General features: G+C 34.6%; 1 protein-coding gene across 6 annotated transcripts in view; it reads left to right on the top strand.

Annotated features, from left to right (window-relative positions):
- LOC143236993 (small conductance calcium-activated potassium channel protein 1-like) overlaps window positions 1-24,373 on the top strand; it is a 301,110-nt gene that overhangs the window by 207,566 nt on the left and 69,171 nt on the right. For all 6 annotated transcript variants that reach the window (XM_076475773.1, XM_076475775.1, XM_076475770.1 and 3 more), the window contains exon 3: window positions 23,010-23,105. In XM_076475773.1, the coding sequence (XP_076331888.1) occupies window positions 23,010-23,105 (96 nt within the window). The remainder of the gene's footprint in view (window positions 1-23,009; window positions 23,106-24,373) is intronic.

The following is a 24,373-nucleotide window of genomic DNA, read 5'->3' as shown; positions in this document are numbered from 1 at the left end:
ACAGCTCCTCTTTTGAAAATATGTAAATGAAATAGTTGATACTTGTTATATGGAACATCCTTTACAATGAGTATCAACTATTTGATTTACATATTTTCAAAAGAGGAGCTGTTACACATTAAACTTGACCGACTACGCATAGGTAAACCTACTATACATCTACATATAATTACGTGAAACCTGTCACTTTTCCAAAATGTGTGAATGTGTAGTTTCTAATTTCAAGAAACGTACTTTTGTGTAAGATTAAATATTGTAAGTAGGAAATAGTTTTGATGCAATGACTTTCATTTTGATTGTTCTACGCTAAAACTGATTAATACGGTGACTAAATCTTGGGTTTCTTTCGGGGTTTTTTTTCACTATAATACTCTCACGAGTATAACTTTATGGTATTGCTGTTACAGTAATAGGTTTATTTTATTAGTGTTACAAAAATAACTTCATAGTATTACAGTCGTTATAACAGCCTTATTGCATTAATGTTACAAGAATAACTTTATGGTATTACTGTTTTAAATATAACTTCATTGTATCATTGTAACTAGAACATCTTTATTGTGTTACTGGTACAACAGGTTTACGTTATTACTGACACAATAATAATTTTATAGTATTATTGTCACAAATGTAATTTTGTTGTATTACTGTCACAACAATAACTTTCAATAGTATAACTTTTTTAAATAAATAAAAGTCGACGTACTGTTGACATAGCATTCGAATCTTCTGTAGACAGATGGGTAGAGACTTTTGTACAACAATATAAGTTTGTTCTTCTCTACACGTGTGTCATTTGAAATTTTAGTTAGCTGTTCATTTCCTTTCTCTCTACTTCCAACTGTCAATGTAAAGTATCAGTAGTTTAATACTAGCCTCAAACCTTCAGTGCATCAGTTAGGTTCAGTTGATATAAACAACTACTGAAGTGCATGTCGTACAAAGTGCTTCAGTCAGTCCAGAAGAATAAATCGATACACGTCAGGTCTGTTGGTGTAATGAAAACTCAGTAGTTTCGCTGTTGGCAAAAGCAAATGAAATCAAAAGGAAGGGCATTTAATTAAATACATGAAATAAACTGAAATATACATGGGGTAGAAACATGAAAATATATTATACGACGAGCAAGTACAGGTGTGGAAAGAAAACCTCGAAGATTCTGTTTAAAGTGCATGCATGTATCGGTAGAAATTTGAAATACTGTAGACTATTTGAAAACGTTTGTCTGTAACGTAGCTTTTCACATGCAACTTTGAATATTGTCACAACGTTAGGTTTAAGAACAACTTCTTGCTGTGAGATATTCCTCAGTTGGCGTGCTTTCCTTCTACGCGTAATATAATACCACGTGTTTTATATTGTGGTCATAATTATAAAACAATGCAGCGAATGAGAAACATCTTATAAAAAATGCAACTGTGCAGCCCTAGGCGTCGAACGCAGTGACTGAATTTCGTGACAACATAGAAATAAATGTAAAAACTGGGGTTAAGCACTGGCTTCTCGTTTTGAGTAATTTCACACAAGAGTGAAGATAGCATTATATTTAACTAGACTTTTTTGTGCTCTTCTAGATAAATTAGTTTTATACCCCATATATATATATATATATAATAACATAAAACTTTACTTTCATAAATATTATACATACGTTTAACTTGTTCCGATTTGTAATTAGTACGACATAGTTTGACGCCGTTGTGAGTTTCCAGCATGTCACGTGACGGAATTGTTGTTTTAAGCGCGTTTATAGCCTTTTCATGTTTGTTGTATATGGCGGAAGTGCGTCATACTGTAGCTGTAGGTGATAAGAGTATGTATAAGGGACGCACTCCTACACATGGAAGCGAGAGTGCTTTATAAGACAGCTATCAATCGATCCATATTTAACATTAGAAGGAGATATGCCTAATCTATATTAGGATTTTCGTTTATCGTGTAACAAAAAGGCCCGTTTTTCTCAAACATTTTCAGTACCGGTTATCTAAGGATGCAGAACTTGGATCTTCTCCATTATTGTTTGACCCTAGCAGCATGGAACGTAAATGTTTGTCACGTGCTAGTTATTCGTCATATGCACCTTCTTTCCACGAACTGAATTTCGTAATAAAACAGACTTAGTTATTGTTATTTAATGGATTTCAATCCTGCTTTATCCCTTGCATGCATATTTAGATAATTTTCAATAAGTGTAATAAAAATACACAATAGAGTTCTCACAAAAAAATTATATTTCATCATTTATGCCTATTTTATCGGAAGTTTTCCAAGCTACATTTAAGACTAGAATGTTATCTAAGGAAAACATTGAATGATGATACAATGAAACGAACAGTTATTACACTAATATACTTTTCTATTTTAAGTTGTAATGATTAAACGAGAAAACAACACTCGGAATATCACGTTACTAACATTATCATTAAGGTGAAATGAACCGCAAATCAAATTCGTATTAGGTTCATTATTATTGTCCAAGTACCTCGAACTCCCTTATTGAAGATAAGGGGCAACGCATATTAAAAGTGGGACACATATAAGTGAAGTAAAACCCAAAGTCGAAGTACTTAGTACATATCTGAGACGCTTCTTTGTCTGTTTACTAGCAACTAACCTCAAAAGTTAAAGATACAGACCAGAGAAAAGACAGCTAGTCTTACAGTGCACCAAAGACCCTAAAATACGGAACATACATGTAGTTTGAGCCAAAGGAACGCGGATAATGAACCAACCCGTTCACAGTTCGGGCACGTTAAACCATGGGCCACTCAGGCGAAACTCCAAGAGAAATTCTAAGTTGTGAGATGAATCTAATTATCGACAAATAACTAAGTGAACAAGTACAGCAAGAAATACCGCAAGTAAGGTGTAGTTATGTTGAGAAGTCATAAGTTGAAATAGTAAATCATTATTTATTACGAGAGTTGCCACATTATAGAAACGTGGCCACAGAAAACCAGAATACTTAAAATCATCCGAAAAACTGGTTATATTTAGGGCTATGTTGTTTGAATTATGGGTTAGGGAATGAATGAGTCTTTTTGTTTTGATAGGTTATTCTGAACGTGTGGGGTTTGCACAAGTGGAAGTAATAACTTTGTGCCCTAAATGAATAAATTCTTCTCAGTTACTCACACATATCTTCGTTTGACCTATCCAGAAATACTGTATATTTAAGTGGATAAGAATAATGTCACGTGAGGGACGGTTTAGCCAATTAATGTCTCGCCCCTAATTATAATTGAAGGGTAAATAAAACAAGCCGAGCAACCCGAAACTGTTACTGCAGATATAAAATAGTGCTGTTTATCACACTCAGGGACTCGATAAATGTAGCGCTTACAGCTTACTGTGGTAATCTTATAGAAGGAAAATGCTGTAATTAAACAAGAAACACAGATTCACACTGAACATTGCCGCGTAGTGTACCATTATTTCTTACTATTTATGGTTCAGTCTCACGGAAATGTTAATTCATTTCCAAGCTTGTACAAAAAATTCTGAGGTGACTGGGACTTAGGATATTTCTTTAGTTTCTTCAAATCTTTATGTCTTTAAATTGGTGTGATATTTGTTATGCTGTTTACGCCATAATTATTAATACCAGTTTTAATTGGAACCGATATATACAATGCCTACTATTGTCTTATAAGCATCAGATATAGGTATTGTTCAGGTGCAGTCAACCATTAAGTCCTTCTTAAAGACTGATTCATTCAAAACACCAGTGACACTATGCTTAAGTGTGACGTAACTGAAAAAATAAAGCTAAAACATAACGTTTGTGTCACTTGAACACGTATTACGTCGTAAGTACCACTTTTTTTTTTCCTTCAGGAAAGTCCAATGTATAATAACAGTTGGTAGAACAGGTACAGCCCTATCCCTCTAGATATTGTTCAATATATCAAAGTTTGATGGAGAGCACGTGGTTCATTTAGATTATGTTATCAGTTTTACTATTCATTCTTATAACTTCTTTTATTCGTGATTTAATTCAAGGTGTTTATGGTGTCGTTTATCGCTAACGGTCTAACCGTCAAAGCGCAGATAGCCCTCGTGTAGCTTTGCGCGGAGTTCAAAAACAAAGAAACTAACTAACCGTCAAACTTTCAATACGAAATGTTTTTGTTTAATTTTATATCATTGTATGACGTCCTTTTGCTGGACATAGTTTTCTTTTGGAATAGTGGTAAAGCAACGTTCTTTCATTTGAAGGATTTTTAATTTATGAACCTGAAAGATTCTCTTTTCCTGAACGACACTTTTCTCTGAAGAACTTTAATTTCCCAGTATGGGCGATTCAAACTTTTTAAAGATCTTTAATATATCACATTAGATTATACTTTCTTTTTGACGGTTTATACTTCATCATACCTGGTTATTCTCTATTCTAAACAACTTTTAATGGATCATCCTGTACTATTCTCTAACCTGAGCAACGTTTAACACATCATCCTGGACTATTCTCTGCCATGAACAACTTTTAACACATCATCCTGTACTATTCTCTACCATGAACAACTTTTAACACATCATCCTGGACTATTCTCTACCATGAACAACTTTTAACACATCATTCTAAGTTATTCTCTAACCTGAACAACGTTTAACACATCATCCTGGACTATTCTTTACCCTGAACAAGGGTTAGCACATCATCTTGTACTTTTTTATTTCCAGCAACTGATAATTAATCGTCATCATCATAAAGCTTGAAAACAAGCGGTAAAATAATTTTTCCATTTCTTCTAAGTAAATTTCTTCTAAGCCTCACCTGAATTAACTGAGGATTGAAGCTACATAAAATTACGAGTATTATTATTAAAATGATTTTATAGCACGTTTAGGTTTAACATACACGTAACATGAACATAGCCTTTTGCATTACAACGTCGATTAAAACATTTCATCAGTCAACAATTCACGTAACTTACCACAATTGGATTTTATGGGCCTCTTAATTACTTACTGGTCGCCATTGATACCTTTGTTGGAAAGTCATCGGTCTTCGTATCCTAGCAACATAAAAACACCATTACTTAAACTTCATTAAACGATGTTTACAGTAAAGCAGGAAGGACAACGTGAACGTAATGGATTTTGCTCAGACCTGTCGTATTTCACCAAACTTCACGAAGTCAATGTTACTGGGCAGATGTTCCGCCATTTGTTCAGTCTTTCTGTTAATGACCGTTTGTAATTAACTAATAACTGTAAAACTTGTGATGAATTACTCAGTTTTCTTTACTATTTTTCTAAGTCATTTACGATAAATTGTGATAATCCACCTATTCATGCACTTTGTAATCTGTTGTCTCTCTGAAACGTGTTATTTGTTAGTATTCTAATCAAGTGTAGTTTAATTCAGAACGATTTACTCAAAAGTTAAAAGATATTACCAAAAGGTAATGAGACAAAAAGACAAATATACAGGCAGTAAAATAATTCCAGCTGCATGAGAACCAATTATCATGAAAGTAAATACTGACGAGATTGAAATGTGTTTGAAACCTTTTCTTAAATGTATGTCTAAAAAGGAATGAAACATCTTAAATATATGTTTGTGATAGGATTGAAATTACTTCTTAATTATATGTGTTAATAAGAACGAAACTTCTTAAGTGTATGCTTGAGTAGGAATGAAACCTATTCTTAAACATGTTTTAAATTTTCTTAAACATGTTTTTAATAAGAATGAAACTCTTTTCTTAAATGTATGTTTTTGTTAAGTTTGAAACTTCTTAAAAGTGTTTTAATAGGATTGAAACTTTTTTTTTTAATGTATGATTTTATTAGGTTTGAAACTTCTTAAAAGTGTTTTAATAGGATTGAAACTTCTTAAAAATGCGTTTTCATATAGAATTGGAACTTCTAAAATGTACGTTTTTAACAAGATTAAAACTTTTTAAGTGTATGTTTTAATACGCTTGAAACCTATTCTTAAATGTATGTTTTACTGGGTTTGAAACTTTTTCTTAAACGTAAGTTTTCCCATTCTCGAAACTTTTTAAGTATTTTTTTTGTCATCTATCTGTATCGTGGATAATGTCAGGCAGTGTAAATTGAACGCTGTAAAGAGACGTTTTTGCTCATTTATTTTTGAACACAAAGCTCCACAATATGCTCTCTATGCTGTACGTATCGATGATATAGTACTCAATTTCTGCGTTATAACCTTTCAGGCGTGCTTATGAGCCACCTGGAGAAGAGATTTTGTGTAAAGAAGCTATATCTAGGGAAGCCACAATCAGGGTACAGGAGTAGAAAGTGGGATGTGAACGAACTCTGTGACAGAATTATATGTATATTCGAAAATAAAACTGGGTTTTATTATGCGGGCATCATTGTTGGAGGAACTTATCTTTATACAGGCACTTATGTAAAGCTAATAAGTAGTTTGTGTTCGGATACAATTACTAACATTTGTCTTCATTTACATATGTCAAAGAAAAGCTATGAAAGTACAAAGCTGAACAACAAATAATTAGGTTTAAACTCATGTTAACCGTTTAAAGTTTGGTGTAACAACTCAAACAATTTAATGTATATATTAGTTGCAATAACAAACGATGGAAAGACTCCAGGAAGCTGGATTGGAAGGTTACTTATGAAAGAAGAATGTGTCCTCTTTTAAAACAAAGATTTTTTGAAATCCAGACTTAAATGAAAACATTATTTAACGAGTTTTGAAATTCTTATTTGTTTATAGCTAAAACGGCTTTGAAAATTTTAAAGTTTAAACAGAATTGGACTAAAACATATGAAACACAGTGTATATTTTGTTGATATTTAAATAACAATAAACAATTCATACATCTTCCCTTAAGGTCCACGTGCTTTTATTATAATTCTTCCCTCCATAGCCCAATGCGTAAACACTCTATGTTATACAGATGTTGAGTACGTTATAGTAGAACGATTTTGTAGCTTTACAACGTCGTTACAGTTCATGTTGCCTCGTCCGATCATGCTCTATCTGACGACCGTGCATTCTGACAACACCCTGCAGCGTAGTTTCTATTACAAAAGACTTCGTCATCAGGTTGTTATATTAAAAAAAAGCACCCCTCTCTGAAGACTTTCTACAGATTTTGTGTACAGGATCAACGGTTTCTCATCCTTATTTAACCCGGCCAGGGTGTAACTTGTAGCTCTCTTTATGCTCAAATTTGATCAAACTTCTTTTGTTTTCAAATGTCGTTACGAACAAGAAATATCTCATCTTAAAAATTTTAAATTTACAATCTGAACATTTTTATAATAAAAATGTATGAATATCTTCCACTTGAAAGGGGTGTTACGTACCTTACATAAAAGAGTTCGGGTTTTGATGACATCACACTACCTACTAAACTAGATAATGTCAAAATGTAGTTCTGATACGGGTCTTTACACCTCGATAAGTTGCCACGTTATTTGCTGATTCGTCCAAATCCGTTTTAACCTAACGTATTCAATGATCTGAACGAGGTGCACGTGCTTATATAGAATCACACTCGTGTAGATAATAACTACATGTACCTTTTAAGATTTCAGTGTATTCTTTCTTTCAAATAAGATCAACATAAAATCAAATTAGAAAGATTCTGCATACCATAGAAAGTTGAAAAATGTTCCTTTCATCGATATATTTAAATATGGTTTATCATGAATTCTTTCTTAAATTGAGTGTCTTCACACTACCCTGTTTTATTGTTAGAACTGACTATTCTAAAATTATCAAAATACAAGAAGCGAAGTCAGTTATATAGAGAAGGCTAAGCATTCCCAACGTCAAAACGTATAAAACAGTTCTGATACAAGCAAACAGGAAATGATAGCTTTGATACAGAACAAGCAGTGTAAAATGATTGATACAGGACAAAGAAAATAAATTAGCACTAATAAACAGTGTGGGATAATTAACACGTAAAAAAGAATAAATTAACACTAATAAACAGTGTGGGATAATTAACACGTAAAAAAGAATAAATTAACACTAATAAACAGTGTGGGATAATTAACACGTAAAAAAGAATAAATTAACACTAATAAACAGTGTGGAATAATTAACATGTAAAAAAGAATAAATTAACACTAATAAACAATGTGGGATAATTAACATGTAAAAAAGAGTAAATTAACACTGAATATCTCTGATAGAGAACAACTAAGAACTGTAACATATATATATATATATATATACACATAAAATTGTTTCATTTGAACAAAGTTACCAATTATGTTCATGTCACTGTCTTTTGCCTAGTAAAAACGACTTCACCTATGTTTCTAGCTAGATATTTTTTCAGAAACCTACAACGCTATTTTATGTTGAATAGGAATGCCTGTCTCTTCCCTATATAAGAGGAAGAAAATAGAACGTATTATGACATTCTGGTGTCTTAATGTCCGTGTTTATGAATAAAGCGTCAAGTTCATGCGGCTGATTCAAGATATTAGCAAACCCCATTTGAGTAAGCGCCTTATATACTGCTTCTGGAAAGGAAAGCCATGGCTGAAATACAGTTCTGGGCTTTTGTTGTTGTTTCTAGTTTATGCAAAAGAAAGAGTCATAAAAATGCGAAAATTGTCTTCAAACAGCCTCGCATATATATGACTTTAAAGTTGCTGTTGGTAACACGAAGTGCAGTTTAAGGATGGTAACTTAATCTCACGTTAAGTGAAGCTGGGATGTTTGACAGGCGTTAAAATGGACTCTTTGTGATGCAGTATAAAACGAGAAGAAATCTGAAGCTTATTTATAACATTTGTTTTTAGTAACGCGAACTATTGATGCAAATGCTTAGAGTTAAATTGTTCTCCCAGTAGAATAAGTAACCTGGATGGTCACTTTCATTTGAAGACGTTCGTTTAATCAAAAACATGTTTAAATAATCGAAAGCAGATTCCAAGTTACATTTTTTATTTGAAACCTGAATACGTGTAGTTAAACTGAAAGTCACATTTATAGTTTAACTTTGTAATGTATATATAATCAGGAAGATTAGTTACTATAAAGTAAAAAACAACAACAAAAGTATGAAAAATTCTTCTTTTTTTTTCAACACAGTTTATGAGTTCGGTCACTTTTGTCCTGAAAAATTAACGATTTTAGTTCTAACTTTATAACAAAACATAATATTGAAGTAAGAAGATAATGATAACTAACTCAGAATTAATTATTTCACTCATTGAAGCACTTTGAAAAGTAAGGAGTAAAGATGATGCTGAAACATAAGTGCCTAACATATAGGACAGAAGGACGCATGCTCGTCACATTTTTCAGTTAGAGTACGTACACTGTTATGAACTACAATATTAGATTGACTTTGCTTTCCCCCCGCTAGTACATCGGTACGTCTCCAGATTTACAACGCTAAAATCAGGGGTTCGATTCCCCTCGGTGGGCTCAGCAGATATCTCCATGTAGCTTTGTTATAAGAAAAACACTTTGCTCTTAAGTTTATCTATTCCTTCCCCTCTTTCCAACAACTTTAGGCAGTCATGCGCTAAAAGAAACATTAATGAATGTTATAAAGGCAACAATGTTATAACACAACTACTAACTCTGCGATCTGACGGTTGCGGATTTGAATCCCCGTCGCACCAAACATGCTCGTCCTTTCAGCCGTGGGGGCGTTATAACGTAAAGGTCAATTCCACTATTCGTTGGTAAAAGAGTAGCCCAAGAGTTGGCGGTGGGTGGTAATGAATAGCTGTCGTCCTGAAAAACCCTGGGGGTTGTTTGTCTCTCATTGTGTGACTCATACCACCGTAACGTTACGCACTGAAAAGAGTCGCAAATATAACATAAAACATAGATACATATACCGACGCCTAAAAAACGGTAAGTACTCATCACAAGATATTTCGTTGTTAGGCTCTCTTAGCTTGTGCTAATTGCAAAAATAAATAATATTTTAACATCACGACCAGCAGATATCTTACTGATACAGTTGGAAGGACGGACTGATCACAGGAATGTTCGGTCTAATTACTGAAATTATTCGATAGCTTTAACCGATGGGCGGCCCCCTGGACAATTAATATAAATTGGAAATAAAATTTTTGGTTACCTTAGTATAAAGTTCTGATTTTTAAGTTCTCTTTACAATTGTTACTTGATATTTTAAATTAACTGTTGAATCCCCCATCTCAAAGAGGCTAGGGCAGGTCTAATAACCAAATAACCGGAACATTCAGACCCTCTCAGTCCACTCCTGGTTAATTAACTTTATTTGTTTCTGGTTAAGCACAAAGTTACAAAATGGCTATCTGTGCTCTTTCCACCGTTGGTATCGAAACTCAATTTGTATCTTTATAAGCTCTTAGACGTACTGCTGAGCCACAATGAGAAGTTAAAAACAGAAAATCAGTTACAAGTTGCTAGAGAACTAAGGTTCATCACATTTTTTTAGGAAAAGCTATAAGAAAAAACAACCACTAAGAATTGTGGTGTAAGTTTGTTTATTTGTTACGTACCACGTAGTCCCGGCATGGCCAGGTAGTTAAGGCAGTCGACTCGTAATCTGAGGGTCGCGGGTTCGAATCCTGGTCACACCAAGCATGCTCACCCTTTCAGCCGTGGAAGCGTAATAAGTGACGGTCAATCTCACTATTAGTTGGTAAAAGAGTAGCCCAAACGTTTGCGGCGGATGGTGGTGACTAGCTACCTTTCCTCTTGTCTTATACTGCTAAATTAGGGACGGCTACAGCAGTTAGCCCTCATGTAGCTTTGCGCGAAATTCAAAAACAGCAAACGTGTCACGCAAAGTTACACGAGGGCTATATGCACTAGCCATCCATAACTTAGCAGTGTAAGACTAGAGGAAAGATAGCTAGTTAATATCGACCACCGTTAGCTCTTCGTTTGTCTACCTTTTACCAATAAATAATGAGATTAACTGTCACTTATAACGCCCCCGTGGCTGAACTAATGAACATATTCGGTGAAATATTCGCGATTGTAAGTGATGAATCGAGTGTCCTAATTATCAGATTATACCAGACCCTAAGCTTAATAGTCAGACTGCACAGGATTAAAATTAGTTAAATTACATTTCATTTAATTGAAGACTTCATCGTTTCACTAGTATCTTCATCTTTAGATATTTCGACTTGTTGAACACCTAATTTCTCATGAAAGTGGGCCAGAATGATGCAGTGGTTTTTGTATTTTAATGTATTGTGGATTTTGCTTTGCACTTTGGAGCCATAAGTGTGTTATAAAAGTGTCAAGTAAGATGTGCCAACAGTTTGTGGTGACTATGTAGCTATCATCCATCTAACTTACCAGTTCAAAATTAGGGACACCTAAGTGCAGTTTTACGCGAAAATGCTATAAAACAACAACAAAAAGAAAACGCATGGAAGAAGATTTCTCAAACTAAACTCTAATTATTATTAGAAAATATAATTAACACCTAAATTACTGTAGCCAGGCTTTCAGTATTAAACAACCCATAAGTGAACAAGAGCTATCAAAGAGATTGCATACTCTTACCCTACTCGCATATATCTGGATTTTTGGTTTCGGTGCCTGAAATTCGTTCCAAACCCGATTACTTTTTACACAGTTAACAACAACAAACTCAGAAAATGCCCTATATCTCCATTATGATTGTTTTTTGTCTGTTTTTGAATATATCGCAAAGCTACAAGAAGGCTATCTGCGCTAGCTGTCCCTAATTTAGCACTATTAGACTAAAGGTAAGGCAGCTAGTCATCACCACCCACCGCCAACTCTTGGGCTACTCTCTTACCAATGAATAGTGGGATTGACAGTAAAATTAAACGCCCCCACGGCTGAAAGGGCGAGCATGTTTGATGTGATGGGGATTCGAACCTGCGACCCTTGGATTACGAGCCAAGTGCCTTAACCACCTGACCAAGCTGGGCCTCTCCATTATAAAAATGTTTCAAAGTGATCCAGAATTCTGATCTGAAGCCGTACCTGATTTTGTGAGAGCACTCCTCAGGGGATACCTTATTTTCTGTAAAAAAACAACAAAAAAACACGTAAATCGATTTATTATTTTTCAAGATACACGAGCGAACATACAGACGCAAACGCAATACCTTTGCCGAGGAAGCGAGTGTAAAAATTATTTAATTTAAAATTAGAAGTTCTTCTGGATAAGTTTTATTCTAAATAATATTCAATAAAGTTATTACTATACTCATATTTTATTTGTAAACTAATATCTAGTGTAATTTAAAACGAGTTTTTAGAATACAAATATTCAAAATTATAAAATGAGACAGCAATTAGAAACAGATAGAAATTATCATTTATCGTTAGGAACATCCGTGTTAATACCAGCTTGATATTAAAAGGACAGTGATGTGACATTAACCTGATATAAATTTATATTAAATTACATGTTTCAAATATATCATAGATAGATTTCACAATTTGCATTCAACTTGTCATTGATTTTTTACCCCTGTAAAACTGTCTTTTCCGTTTGACATTTAACGTATCTGAAGAAACAATCACTATGGTTACTAAGTAACAAAACGGCTTTAATGACATAACGTTTTAGAACATCGTGGGACCTATTGGTCCATCTCGGTTTTCCTTCCGCTAAATTAAATGAAAATAACAAAAAACACAAATAACTAGTCTTAAAGCCAGCCCTTATTATTCATTCACTTGCCAAGATTTTTCTTAAACTCATTTCCGTTTATTGCCTCTGTAGCATCCGAAGGCTGCCCCTTCCAAAGATCAACCATCCTGTTAAAAATATGAATTATCTTAGCTGAAGATGACTCCCACCCAGTCACAGTTTCTTACTATTCTCACTTTTAAGTATGGAAAAAATGATGCATCTACATTATCAATTCCCTTTACAATCTTAAACACCTCAATTAGATCCCCTTTAACTTTTCTCTTTCCAAGAGGAAACAAGTTGAGAGATTACAGCCTCTCCTTGTGTGATAATCCCTCCATCGCATGCACTATTCTAGTAATCCTTCTCTGAACCCTTTCCAACAATTCGATGCCATTCCTAAGTTAAGGAGTCCAAGAGTGAACACAATATTCCACATATGGTTTAACTAGTGATCTATACAATGAAAGTATAACCTCTTTAGACTTTTATTCAATATTTCCGTGACCATCCCCACCATTCGTCATGTTCGCTGCACCTCTTTCAACTAATAATGAAGTTTAGTATATTTTCAATGAATATTTAATATTCACGTTTCATGTCTAATTTCTTTAAGCTAAGAAACTGGCTCATATGATAGCAACATCTCTGTATTAAACTTTAGTATGTTTCGAGGTATAGAGGCCACCATCTCATTAGGTATCATGTACTTAAAACAATCACAATCAGTATCACTATACCTCATTACACTAACATTTACTCATGGTTAAAGTAAACTACATTTGACTGACAGTTGCGTAGTTTCACTAACAAAGTATTTTGACTTACGGAGATTGTGATGCGAGTGTGTGCGTGCGTGTGTGCATATGTGAAATGTTGAAACTTAATAACAAGTACATAATTTGTACAATAACCTCTGCTTTAAAAAAAACTGTTTTTTGTATGTTTTTTGGTTTTGTTTTCTTTATTTTCTAATACTTTCATAATTATATATTTTTCTAATGTATTTGTAATTTGTATTTATGGCAAAACTACTAAAGCTATGCGCCACAGTCCCTAATTTTGACTACTGAAAGAAGGCTGTTCCAATACACGGATTGGTTGCCACTCATATAACGCTGTCACAGCTTAAAGTACTAGTAATATTTTCTGGTATCACACATATATTAACACTATTCGCCAGCTCCCAAATCTAGAAATCTTCTTCATGGCCAACTCTCGCCCTTTGCTTTTGATATTTTAATTCAAAAGTCACTGAAATCATCTTCAGTATTATATTACACAGGATATAATATACGTACTACTGCACTTCATATATTTTGATTTTTTTAAAGAAAATTATTATGTATGCTTTGCTTCTGTTTCAGTTGTTCAACTTTCTACTTGTTCAGTTTACTTGAATTGCTCAACTTAGCTCAAAGATATTAGGTTCAAACTTTTCTCTATCGAGATCGGAAATTTTGCCAACTTGGCAACAACGCGACGTTAAATCCAAATGTTTCGAAAAAGAACAGACGTGCTCAAAACTCTAAACCATTAGGTGTATGGAGGCTCGTGCAGCAAGCTCCTAAATTCTCCTGGTCTTGTCCAATAGAATATAAATGAACGAAAATCAGCCTTACTGTAAGGGCTGGATAGTGAAGGGATATCATAATTAACATGAATACATGAATATTTTCCATGTACTAGGAACAGATCGCTGAGTATACAACTTATGAAACGGACTAAATGCGTAAATAGAATCCAAAAACTGGCATTAATTTATGAACGATTATAACAGAGCTATCAGAGCTCACGGGAATAAAAAAGGGTGGATAAAAATGAAGGTCACGTGGTTTATAAGAGATATTGGCCTCGAAAAGGTGAGTTATTTGCATAATGCATATTTGAATGCTGTCTTCGTATTCCTTGCATTATGAATAATGCGTTACAATAATTAAAAACTGTTTGAAACCATCTGTTCTTATAAAGGTCATCCAAGGTCGTGAATGGTGTGGAAGCAGCGTCAATCACTTAACGTTGAAAACTTCATTGTTGTTCATGTTCTGCCTTTTCTTAACGATCGATTTTTCAAGCAGATTCACAATCTACAGTTATTTTATCAGATTCATTCCACAATCTACAGTTATTTTATCAGATTCATTCCACAATCTACAGTTATTTTATCAGATTCATTCCACAATCTACAGTTATTTTATCAGGTTCATTCCACAATCTACAGTTATTTTATCAGATTCATTCCACAATCTACAGTTATTTTATCAGATTCATTCCACAATCTACAGTTATTTTATCAGATTCATTCCACAATCTACAGTTATTTTATCAGATTCATTCCACAATCTACAGTTATTTTATCAGATTCATTCCACAATCTACAGTTATTTTATCAGATTCATTCCACAATCTACAGTTATTTTATCAGATTCATTCCACAATCTACAGTTATTTTATTAAGAAACTTGGAGTATTTTTGTTCTAAAAAATTCCTTGTAATGAAGTAGAAGCTGGAGGTAAAGCGCTATCAACATATTTTTTTTCTGGAAGTAATCATTCCTGTGGTATTTACTGGATATTTCGTGGGGCTAAGCGTGACATTCATGATCGAAAAGGACTACACCCAGTATTACATGTCGTGATCTCACTGAGAAACAATAGGCAACTGATGTTTTATCAAAACAAGAGCATAAAAGAAATTAATACATTATTTTGTTCTTGATTTCTTGAAATAATATTGTTTTATTAATATTAGTTTTAAATTATTTGTTGTTATATGAGTGTTAATTTTTTTCGCTTCTTTCTGATGCGTTTTGTTTCTATATCTTCTCTTTGTCTAGTTTCTGGAACACATCTGATCCAGCTGTCTAATTACGTTTTTGTTTTTCTATCCTCATTATTAATTTACGTTCTGCTAAAGCTTTGTCGATACGTAAAAGTATATACAACGTGTAGCTTTCATTTCATAACTGACGAATATTAATTATTATACTTTGTATGGCTGGGCGTGCCTTAATTGTGGGCCCGGCATGGCCAGGTGGGTCCAGGCCTTGGACTCGTAATCTGAGTATCGCGGGTTCTAATCTCTGTCGCACCAAACATGTTGGCCTTTTCAGTCGTGGGAGCGTTATAATGTTACGATCAATCCCACTATTCGTTGGTAAAAGAGTAGCGCAAGAGTTGGCGGTGGGTGGTGATGACTAGCTGCCTTCCCTCTAGTCTTACACTGCTAAATTAGGGGCGGCTAGCGAAACTAGCCCTTGTATAGCTTTACTCGAAATTAAAAAAAAAAGCCTCAATTGTTATCGTCCTCTGATATGGCTTTCAAGGTCGTAAGTTCAAGCCACAATGTATCGTCTGACAGGTTTCTCCACTTTTTTGTGTCTCATCTTTAAATAACTTGGAAGGCGAAGTAATACGTTATTCTAGGATCAGCAGTAGAAAAACGAATTTGTGTGTGAAACAAGTCAGTTGTTCCATACGTATACTACTTGTTGATAAACAAACGACATATCTAGTATATGTACCTCGTAACATGTTTGTACACAGCAAGAAAGGGAGAAACTACTACCAGCAAAAGTGCCCAACTGTTGACCTAGGGTAAAGTGTGAGAGAATATTTTCGTAGTTTTTCTGCTATTAATATTTAAAAATATTAATTATAATTATTATTGTACAATGATTAATAGCTATTATGGTATAAAATACTAAGTAATTGTTTTTATGATAAGTTCATATCACAACAGCAAGCTTTTTGTTTCATATAACATCTTAAGACACAACTGTAAGCTGAATTGTTTCATATGACAGCTTAATACACAACCATGAACTTAGTTCTTTCATATGGCATGTTAATACTTCTTCTTTATCGCTGTTAGTACATAGGTACAAACTTATTTGTTTCATATAGCATATTAATATAGAACTACAAACTTAATTGTTTCATATGACATATTAATACACAACTGTATACTTATTTATTCCCAAGGCGCGTTTGTGTCCAAATATAGGCAAAATTGTTACCATGCCTGAAAACTGAGGGAAACTAGTGACACACCTAACCGCCATAAAAATCTGTATGGTTCAAGAAACTCACGTGATTCACGTAGTCCTCCATTATCTCTAATTACTTGCACAGCTACCCAAGAGAGCCCATACCCGACAAAAAAAAAAGTCAATGGTGTGTGCTAGATTTAGTGACAATGGGGCTAGCGGTTCGTCAATTATAACCGAAAACAGTTACGAAATTCTGTCAAATAATGGTTTAGAAACATCGACGAATAAATATATTTTCATAATATTAAGTCTAACTCTATGTAGTTCTCGTGTAAAATAATATATAATGTGACCCAGGTGGCTAATTAGGTAATCGAAGTTTCTTTAACACTAAACTTCATAGTTCGATTCCCGCAGTGGACAAAACATTCAATATATGGTTCTTTTATTATTTGCGAACACCTCTTCCGTCACTTGCTTTTATCTCACTCTTTTAAAGATCGGAGGCCCGGCATGGCCAGGTGGGTTAAGGCGTTCGACTCGTAATCTGAGGGTCGCTGGTTCGAATCCCCGTTACACCAAACATGTTCCCCCTTCAGCCGCGGGGGCGTTATAATGTTACGGTCAATCCCACTATTCGTTGGTAAAAGAGTAGCCCAAGAGTTGACGGTGGGTGGTGATGACTAGCTGCCCTTCCTCTAGTCTTACACTGCTAAATTAGGGACGACTAGCTCAGATAGCCCTGGAGTAGCTGTGCGCGAAATTTAAACAAACAAACAAACAATTTAAAGATGGCGAATCCGCTTCTTGCACGGTCTGCTTACACTTAATAACTTTAATTATATTCGTGTAAATATAATTATTAAAGTACTTTATTCCTTGTTTCGTGTCTGAAATATAGTAAATTAATCATAGAGTTTTTCGAAACAATTTATACGTCAATTTTTTGTGTGGGTCTTACACTGATTAGAGAATCCCTCATAACACAAGTAATGAAAATACAACTTTAAAAAAAAAACAAGGTTTATTGCATTTAACTTTACTAAATACTATTATTGTTCACTGTACATGGTGCATGGAAATGAATAATTTCACCAATTATTTTTATAGTGTGTTTTGACACCAATTCTTGTAACAAGTAAAACAATAAACATTAAGCAACGAGAAACAGTAAAAACCAAATGAAAAATTTGAGAGGGAATCTTCAATAGTCGCGGCACTTGAAATTATTTTAGGCATTAGATTAAAGTAACTTAATTTATGAGACCTTGAGCGTGATCAAATACATCAATGGAAAGGGTTTGGCTTCCTGAATGCAAAACTGTAATTAGATCTCAAATAAGTCAAGAGATGACGGAGGTATGAGCTAGAAGTTTGTACTTGATAAAACAAACAAACAAACTTAGAACCGTTCTATGAGCCGGTTGGCTGGAGAAAGTAGTTAAGATCATTGTAAATTGCAGTTAGTGTTTCATATTTTCTATCTAATAACACATTTTCTTAACACAGCTAACGGTTTTACAATTTAAATCGTTCAGTTCGAAGTATCCTATGTCAAAAAATATAATACTCTCGCTTTTTAGCTGCGGCATATCGGCTCAAAGAAATGCTCTATTTTTTTATTGATTTTTTAAAAACTTGTCCAAGATCTTACTTTCTTTTAATCCTCACTAAAACGACATAAGGAGAGTTGGACCGTCATCTAATTTTATAAATAAACGTCAGTAAGTGTGTTTGTATCTGTTCCTTGTACATTTCCACATTTCTTAATCAAACTTGACACGGTAATACAAGATGATATAAGGGAATAGACTACCAGTTAATTTCCTATCTAATTTTTAAAAAAAATCAGTATAACTTGTCACAGTCATACAGAATGACATGAGGTAGGTCATAAGGGGAGCTGAAGACTCATAAGATTAATTTATTCTAATTGTGTCTGAAATGAATTTCAAATGTTGCAGCTATTCAACAATCTCTCTCGTTTTACATTACTCAGACCCGAAATAAAAACTCATTCATTCTGAAGATCGTATTGCTTTTCGTATTTTATGTGATTCACAACTTCTGATCCATTACTATTACGAATTCACAACACTTCCAAAATGACAGGTATTCTGACATGAACCCAAGGTTTTACTTAGAATTTTGTTTACTCCATAAACTGGTTTCGTGAGGTTCAGAAGCAAGATGTCAAACCATAATTAACATTGCGAGAAATTATTATAAGTTCGGTATTTTAAGCGTGAACCACGGCTAATAACTAAAAGTTGTAGGCGAAAAAAAAAAGTGCTACTAAGCCATTAGTATTGACATTTCCGGTTAGAGGAGCTTACCGGATGCGAAAATGTCGGATAACATAGCTTTTATTTTATGTGGGGATATAATTCAGTGAATGTGTGTTTTTACCTGTACATACACGTGCATGAAGGTAGTGTAAAAATACACTAAGAAGTAGAATTGAAGCTGTGTGAGGGTATTGCATCTCGTTTGTTTGTTTTTGTTGAATTTTGCACTAAACTACTCGAAGGATATCTGTGCTAGTCAACCCTAATTTACAGTGATAGACTCGTAATCCGAGGGTCGCAGGTTCGAATCCCTGTCACACCAAACATGCTCGCCTTTTCAGTCGTGGGGGTGTTATAATGTGACGGTCAGTCCCACTATTCGTTGGTAGAAGAGAAGCCCAAGAGTTGGCAGTGGGTGGTGATGACTAGTTGTCTTCCCTCCAGTCTTACACTGCTAAATTATGGACAGCTAGCTAAGATAGCCCTCGTGTATCTCTGCGCGAAAATTCAAAACAAACGAAGTAATAAGAATAAATTAAGTATTGGTTGTGGGTGGTGTTGGCTATTAAATATTGGTTGTGGGTGGTGTTGGCTGGTTTCCTTCTTGTCATCACCTCAAAATTAAGGACAGCTAATCTGTAGCTTTGCGCGAAATCTAATAAACGAATAAACAAGTAATGATTCAATTGAGAACGATTCGACAGTGGCTACAATCACCAGAACCGTAGGCGATATTTTTGGTTATCAATATGGAGCTTTACTCAAAATTGAAAAAGCAAATGCGGGTCATAAAAACTTACATAAGTGAAAAATATCCCCGATAGAAAATAATAAAAGTTATGATTGAATTCTCGCATATTTTTTTCTCTGAGAAATCGTTTCATATGTTATCGTAAACGTGAGAAAAGGTGAGATCGTTTTCTCAAAATGACTTGGTATAATAGCTTATTTCAGTGATCAAAAATTGTTACTGTAGATATTATTAAGTCGATGAAAATTATTACTTAATACTGTGTATGAAAAAAAATACCATAGCTGAATACCATAAGGGTCTCTCATTACAAAACACGATAAAGAATTATCATTGTTGAATACAATAAAGTTCAACCAGTGTTGAATACAGTAAAAGTTATCATAGCTGGATATAACCTAGTACTAATATAACTAACACAATAATGGGCTATCCTAACAATATGTGATAAAGAGCGTTAATAAATGGTTGTCATAGCTGAATATTGTAAAGGTTTTTTTTAATAGTTTAGTACTGTAAAGAGTTGTATAGTTGAATGTTTTAAAGGGTTGTCATAATTCAATAAAATAAAGGGTTGTCTATCCATATTTCGTAGAATGCCCACTTATTTCATTGTACATACTATAACGGTAAAGTGTTAGTTTTTTAACTTCTTGATTACTGTGTCATTCGTTTTCGTTGCCCACCGATGGCCAGGTGGTAAGCCTGAAGACTTATAATGCTAAATTTGGAGGTTGGATTCTTGCTTTGTGCTCATAAAGAAACAAACAAACGTTTTCGCATCTATTTAAGGGGGAAATACCAAGTCCATTTAATTCAATCAGATATTTTAAAAATGTAATAATAGATTTTTAGACAACCACTGCTTTAAAATAAATATCCTATTTTAGATTCAAAATACCTTAGTCAAATAACGAAATCACTAAACTTTTTTTTAGCTTTTTAGACGTGTTGCTAGTTTACCATTACAGTATGATATACTGGTGAGAGGTACCTTACGCCTAACCTCGCGACTGTTCCATAGCAATACTTACAGAGGCAGCTATCGTTTCTTTATCCACGTAGAAGTTGACTTGGTTTAGTAAGGATACTTGTTGTACTTTCATTGAGCTTGGTTAAAGTGGGATCGCTGTCACAAAAAAAAAGAGCAAGAACATTCTCTGGTACTTGTTATATATATATACCCTGCTGGCCAAAATCTTAAGGCCAATAAACGTAAAGAAAAAATATGCATTTTGCGTTGTTAGACTCAACCACTTATTTGAGTAGAGCTTCGAAAGATGAAAATAAGAAAAGGGAAAATAAAAATAAAAACCTTTTTATCCAGCTCAAGAATAATTAGACGGCATCTACGAGAGAAAGGCTTTAAAAACTGTAAACGTTTTCAAAGGTCATTCCTCCTTCCACACCACGAAACAGCTTGGTTAAACTTTGCTGAAAAGCACCACACATGGGACGTAGAAAAGTGGAAGAAGGTTTTGTTCTCTGATGAGAAAAATTTTAACCTGGATGGTCCATATGGTTTCCAACGTAACTGGCACGATAAGGATATCCCATCGGAGACATTTTAGACACGACACAGTGGAAGAAGTTCCATCATGATCTGGGGTGCTTTCTCCTTCCATGGAACAATGGAGCTTTAGGTTATACAGGGGCGTCAAACAGCAGCTGGCTACACTGGCATGTTGGAAAGAGTATCCTTACTGACTGAAGGCCCTCATTTGTGTGGAAATGACTGGATCTTTCAGCAGGACAACGCTGCAATCCACAATGTCCATCATGGCGAATAACGTAATTCGTTTGGACAATCCAGCGTGTTCGCCCAAACTGAACCCCGTTGAAAATGTTTGGAGGTGGATGGCAAGGAAAGTCTATAGAAATGGACGTCAATTCCAAACAGTGCATGATCTTCGTGAAGCCATCTTCACCACTTGGAATAACATTCCAGCCTAGGCCTGGTATGGCCTAGCGCGTTAAGGCGTGCGCTTCGTAATCTGAGGATCGCGGGTTCGCGCCCGAGCCGCGCCAAACATGCTCGCCCTTCCAGCCGTGGGGGCGTTATAATGTGATGGTCAATCCCACTATTCGTTGGTAAAAGAGTAGCCCAAGAGTTGGCGGTGGGTGGTGATGACTAGCTGCCTTCCCTCTAGTCTTACACTGCTAAATTAGGGACGGCAAGCACAGATAGCCCTCGAGTAGCTTTGTGCGAAATTCCAAAACAAACAAACAAAACAAACATTCCAGACAGTCTTTTGCAAACGCTTATATCGACCATGCCAAAGCGAGTGTTTGAAGTTATTCGAAATGACGGCCGTGCAACTCACTAATGAGATTTCTTGTTGGGCATTTCCAACCATGTTTAGGACTTCTTTTTGGTATGGTCTTAAACTTTTGATCAGCCAGTATTTAGGCTAATTTCATACTGTTCACATTTCCCTATTAAATGCTAAAAAAAAGTTTTTTTATTTTCCCTGTTGTTATTTTTATCATTCGAAGCTCTACTCAAATAAGTGGTTGAATCTAACAACGCAAAATGCATATGTTTTCTTTATGTTCATTGGCCTTAAGATTTTGGCCAGCAGTTTGTATATCACAGAACATTAACGTCTCTTTATTTTTGTTTTGTTTTTTTATTTTGCGCAAAGTTACCCGAGGGCTATCTGCACTAGCCGTCCCTAATTTAGCAGTATAAAGGGAAGGCGTCACCACCGACAGTCAACTCTTGGGTCAATTTTTACCAACGAATACTGGGATTGACCGTGACATTAGAACACCCCCAAGGCTGAAAGGGCGAGCATTTTGGTGTGACAGGGATTTGAACCTGCGACCCTCAAATTACGAGTCAAGCGCCCTAACCACCTGGCCGTGCCGGGCTCATAACGCCCACACGGCTGAAAGAGCAAGCATGTTCGGAGCGAAGGGTATTCGAATCCGCGACCGTCAAGTTACGAGTCAAGCGCCCTTACCACCTGGCCATGCTGGACCCTCTTTATTTTTTAAAGATGACTGAATGGCTGATTATATATCTACAAAAAACAATAATACAGTGTTGTTGTTTGTATATGTGTTTAGGATGTCATTAGAAACATTGGTGGTAAAGCAAAATCCCTTGTTGGAATAACAACTTGCAACTATACCTTTATATTTATAAAAGTCTAGTGTATAATAGAAAAAACAGTCGTCTTTAGTTTGCTTGTTTTTTAATTAAGCACAAATTAATTTGGAATCTTTAAATCCTGGAATGTCAAATTCATTCATGTAAAATAAAAACGCTGTGAATCCGTAATATACAAAGTGTTTTATTAAGGGATGTTAATATCTAATGTTGTTTTATCAAATGAATAATTCAGTTTTGCAGCCGTATTTTATTTTCCTTGTTCAGGCATCTGTTTATTCCACTGCTGTCAAAACACTGATTACCGTCTCTACCTTGATGTTAATGGGACTGGTCCTAGGCTACCACGCTCTGGAAGTTCAAGTATGTGGTTTTATTCTTGTATATATTAATAACGTTTGGCAGAATAAACAAACAACAACATGGAAATGTATTACGAAAATCTAAAAACACGGTTTTCTGTTCTAGGTTTTATGTACACATATCTCTTTAGTAAGTAAAATATCACATAACCTTAGCTTGAATGTTGTCAGTAATTCAATGAAAAACGTTTCCCGAAAGATCTTTCACAGTTGAAATATTGATTTCTTTGGTGTAATGGCATATAGCAACGCCCTCTATAAAGAAGTACCCACGTTTTTATTGCTGTTTTCTTTTTGTTCTTTTGATGTTAAGTGTATCAACATAAATGTTAAAACTTTTATTGTATCCTTTAGATCGTTTGTATATTATACTGAATGATACACAAGTAAGTATTCAAACTGGACAGTGTTTTCCAGGAAGACGGATTTTAAAGCGTTGTCCATGAACAAAGTGCGTGCTCTTTCTGAATAAAAACTTTCTTGTGTCATGTTCTTTTTCTACTATTTACGATTTTCCGGTTTTTCCATATGTTGGGTTGCTTCATAGTTTTACGTCCCATGCGTATAAATGTCAATATGACATATTATAATTAATAATGTCCAGTCTCTTAAAACTATTTATTTAGCTGCGCTAATACGAATACCTGTTAGCTGACTCTCCGTTTACCCAGTTACGACAACTGACTTTTTAGCCTTTAAAAATGGCTAAAATGTTAGAATTTAACGTAAAGGAAATAATGGAAAAAAAAATCTTTACTTACTTGTATATGAGCATATTGAGAATCTTATTCGGGAGAAGGAGGGACAAACCCCACAAAACTATCCTTATATCTCGACAGATACATTCGATGTAAGTAGGTATTTTATATATTTGTGTCTTTGACATTGTACTGAATTAAAAATGCATTTTTTAAAGAATATTCGACAATATAAGTCATTTTATGAGAAGTAAATAACATTGGAAATAACCCTGTTTTGTAACTAACCTAAAGGCAACTCATTAATGAAATCACATGTTGGATTATTATGTAGTTTGGTTACTGCTTCTATTTAAAAATTGGTGGTCAGCGTCCATGTGAAATAAAGGGGAGCTGATCAGATGAGGCTGGAGAAAAACGTTATTTTTAATTTGCAAGAACACTAGTTCGAGTCCTTGTCCATTCCTGAAACGAAGGAGGAGAGGGGAATGTTTCTAGTATTTTATACGTGTATGTTTTTTCTCCAGCCTCATCTGATCAGCTCCCCTTTATTTCACGTGGACGCTGACCA

This window comes from Tachypleus tridentatus, chromosome 13 (genome assembly GCF_004210375.1).
Source record: "Tachypleus tridentatus isolate NWPU-2018 chromosome 13, ASM421037v1, whole genome shotgun sequence".
In the NCBI taxonomy this organism is placed as follows: Eukaryota; Metazoa; Arthropoda; class Merostomata; order Xiphosura; family Limulidae; genus Tachypleus; species Tachypleus tridentatus.
This window is presented reverse-complemented; position numbering and strand designations above follow the sequence as displayed.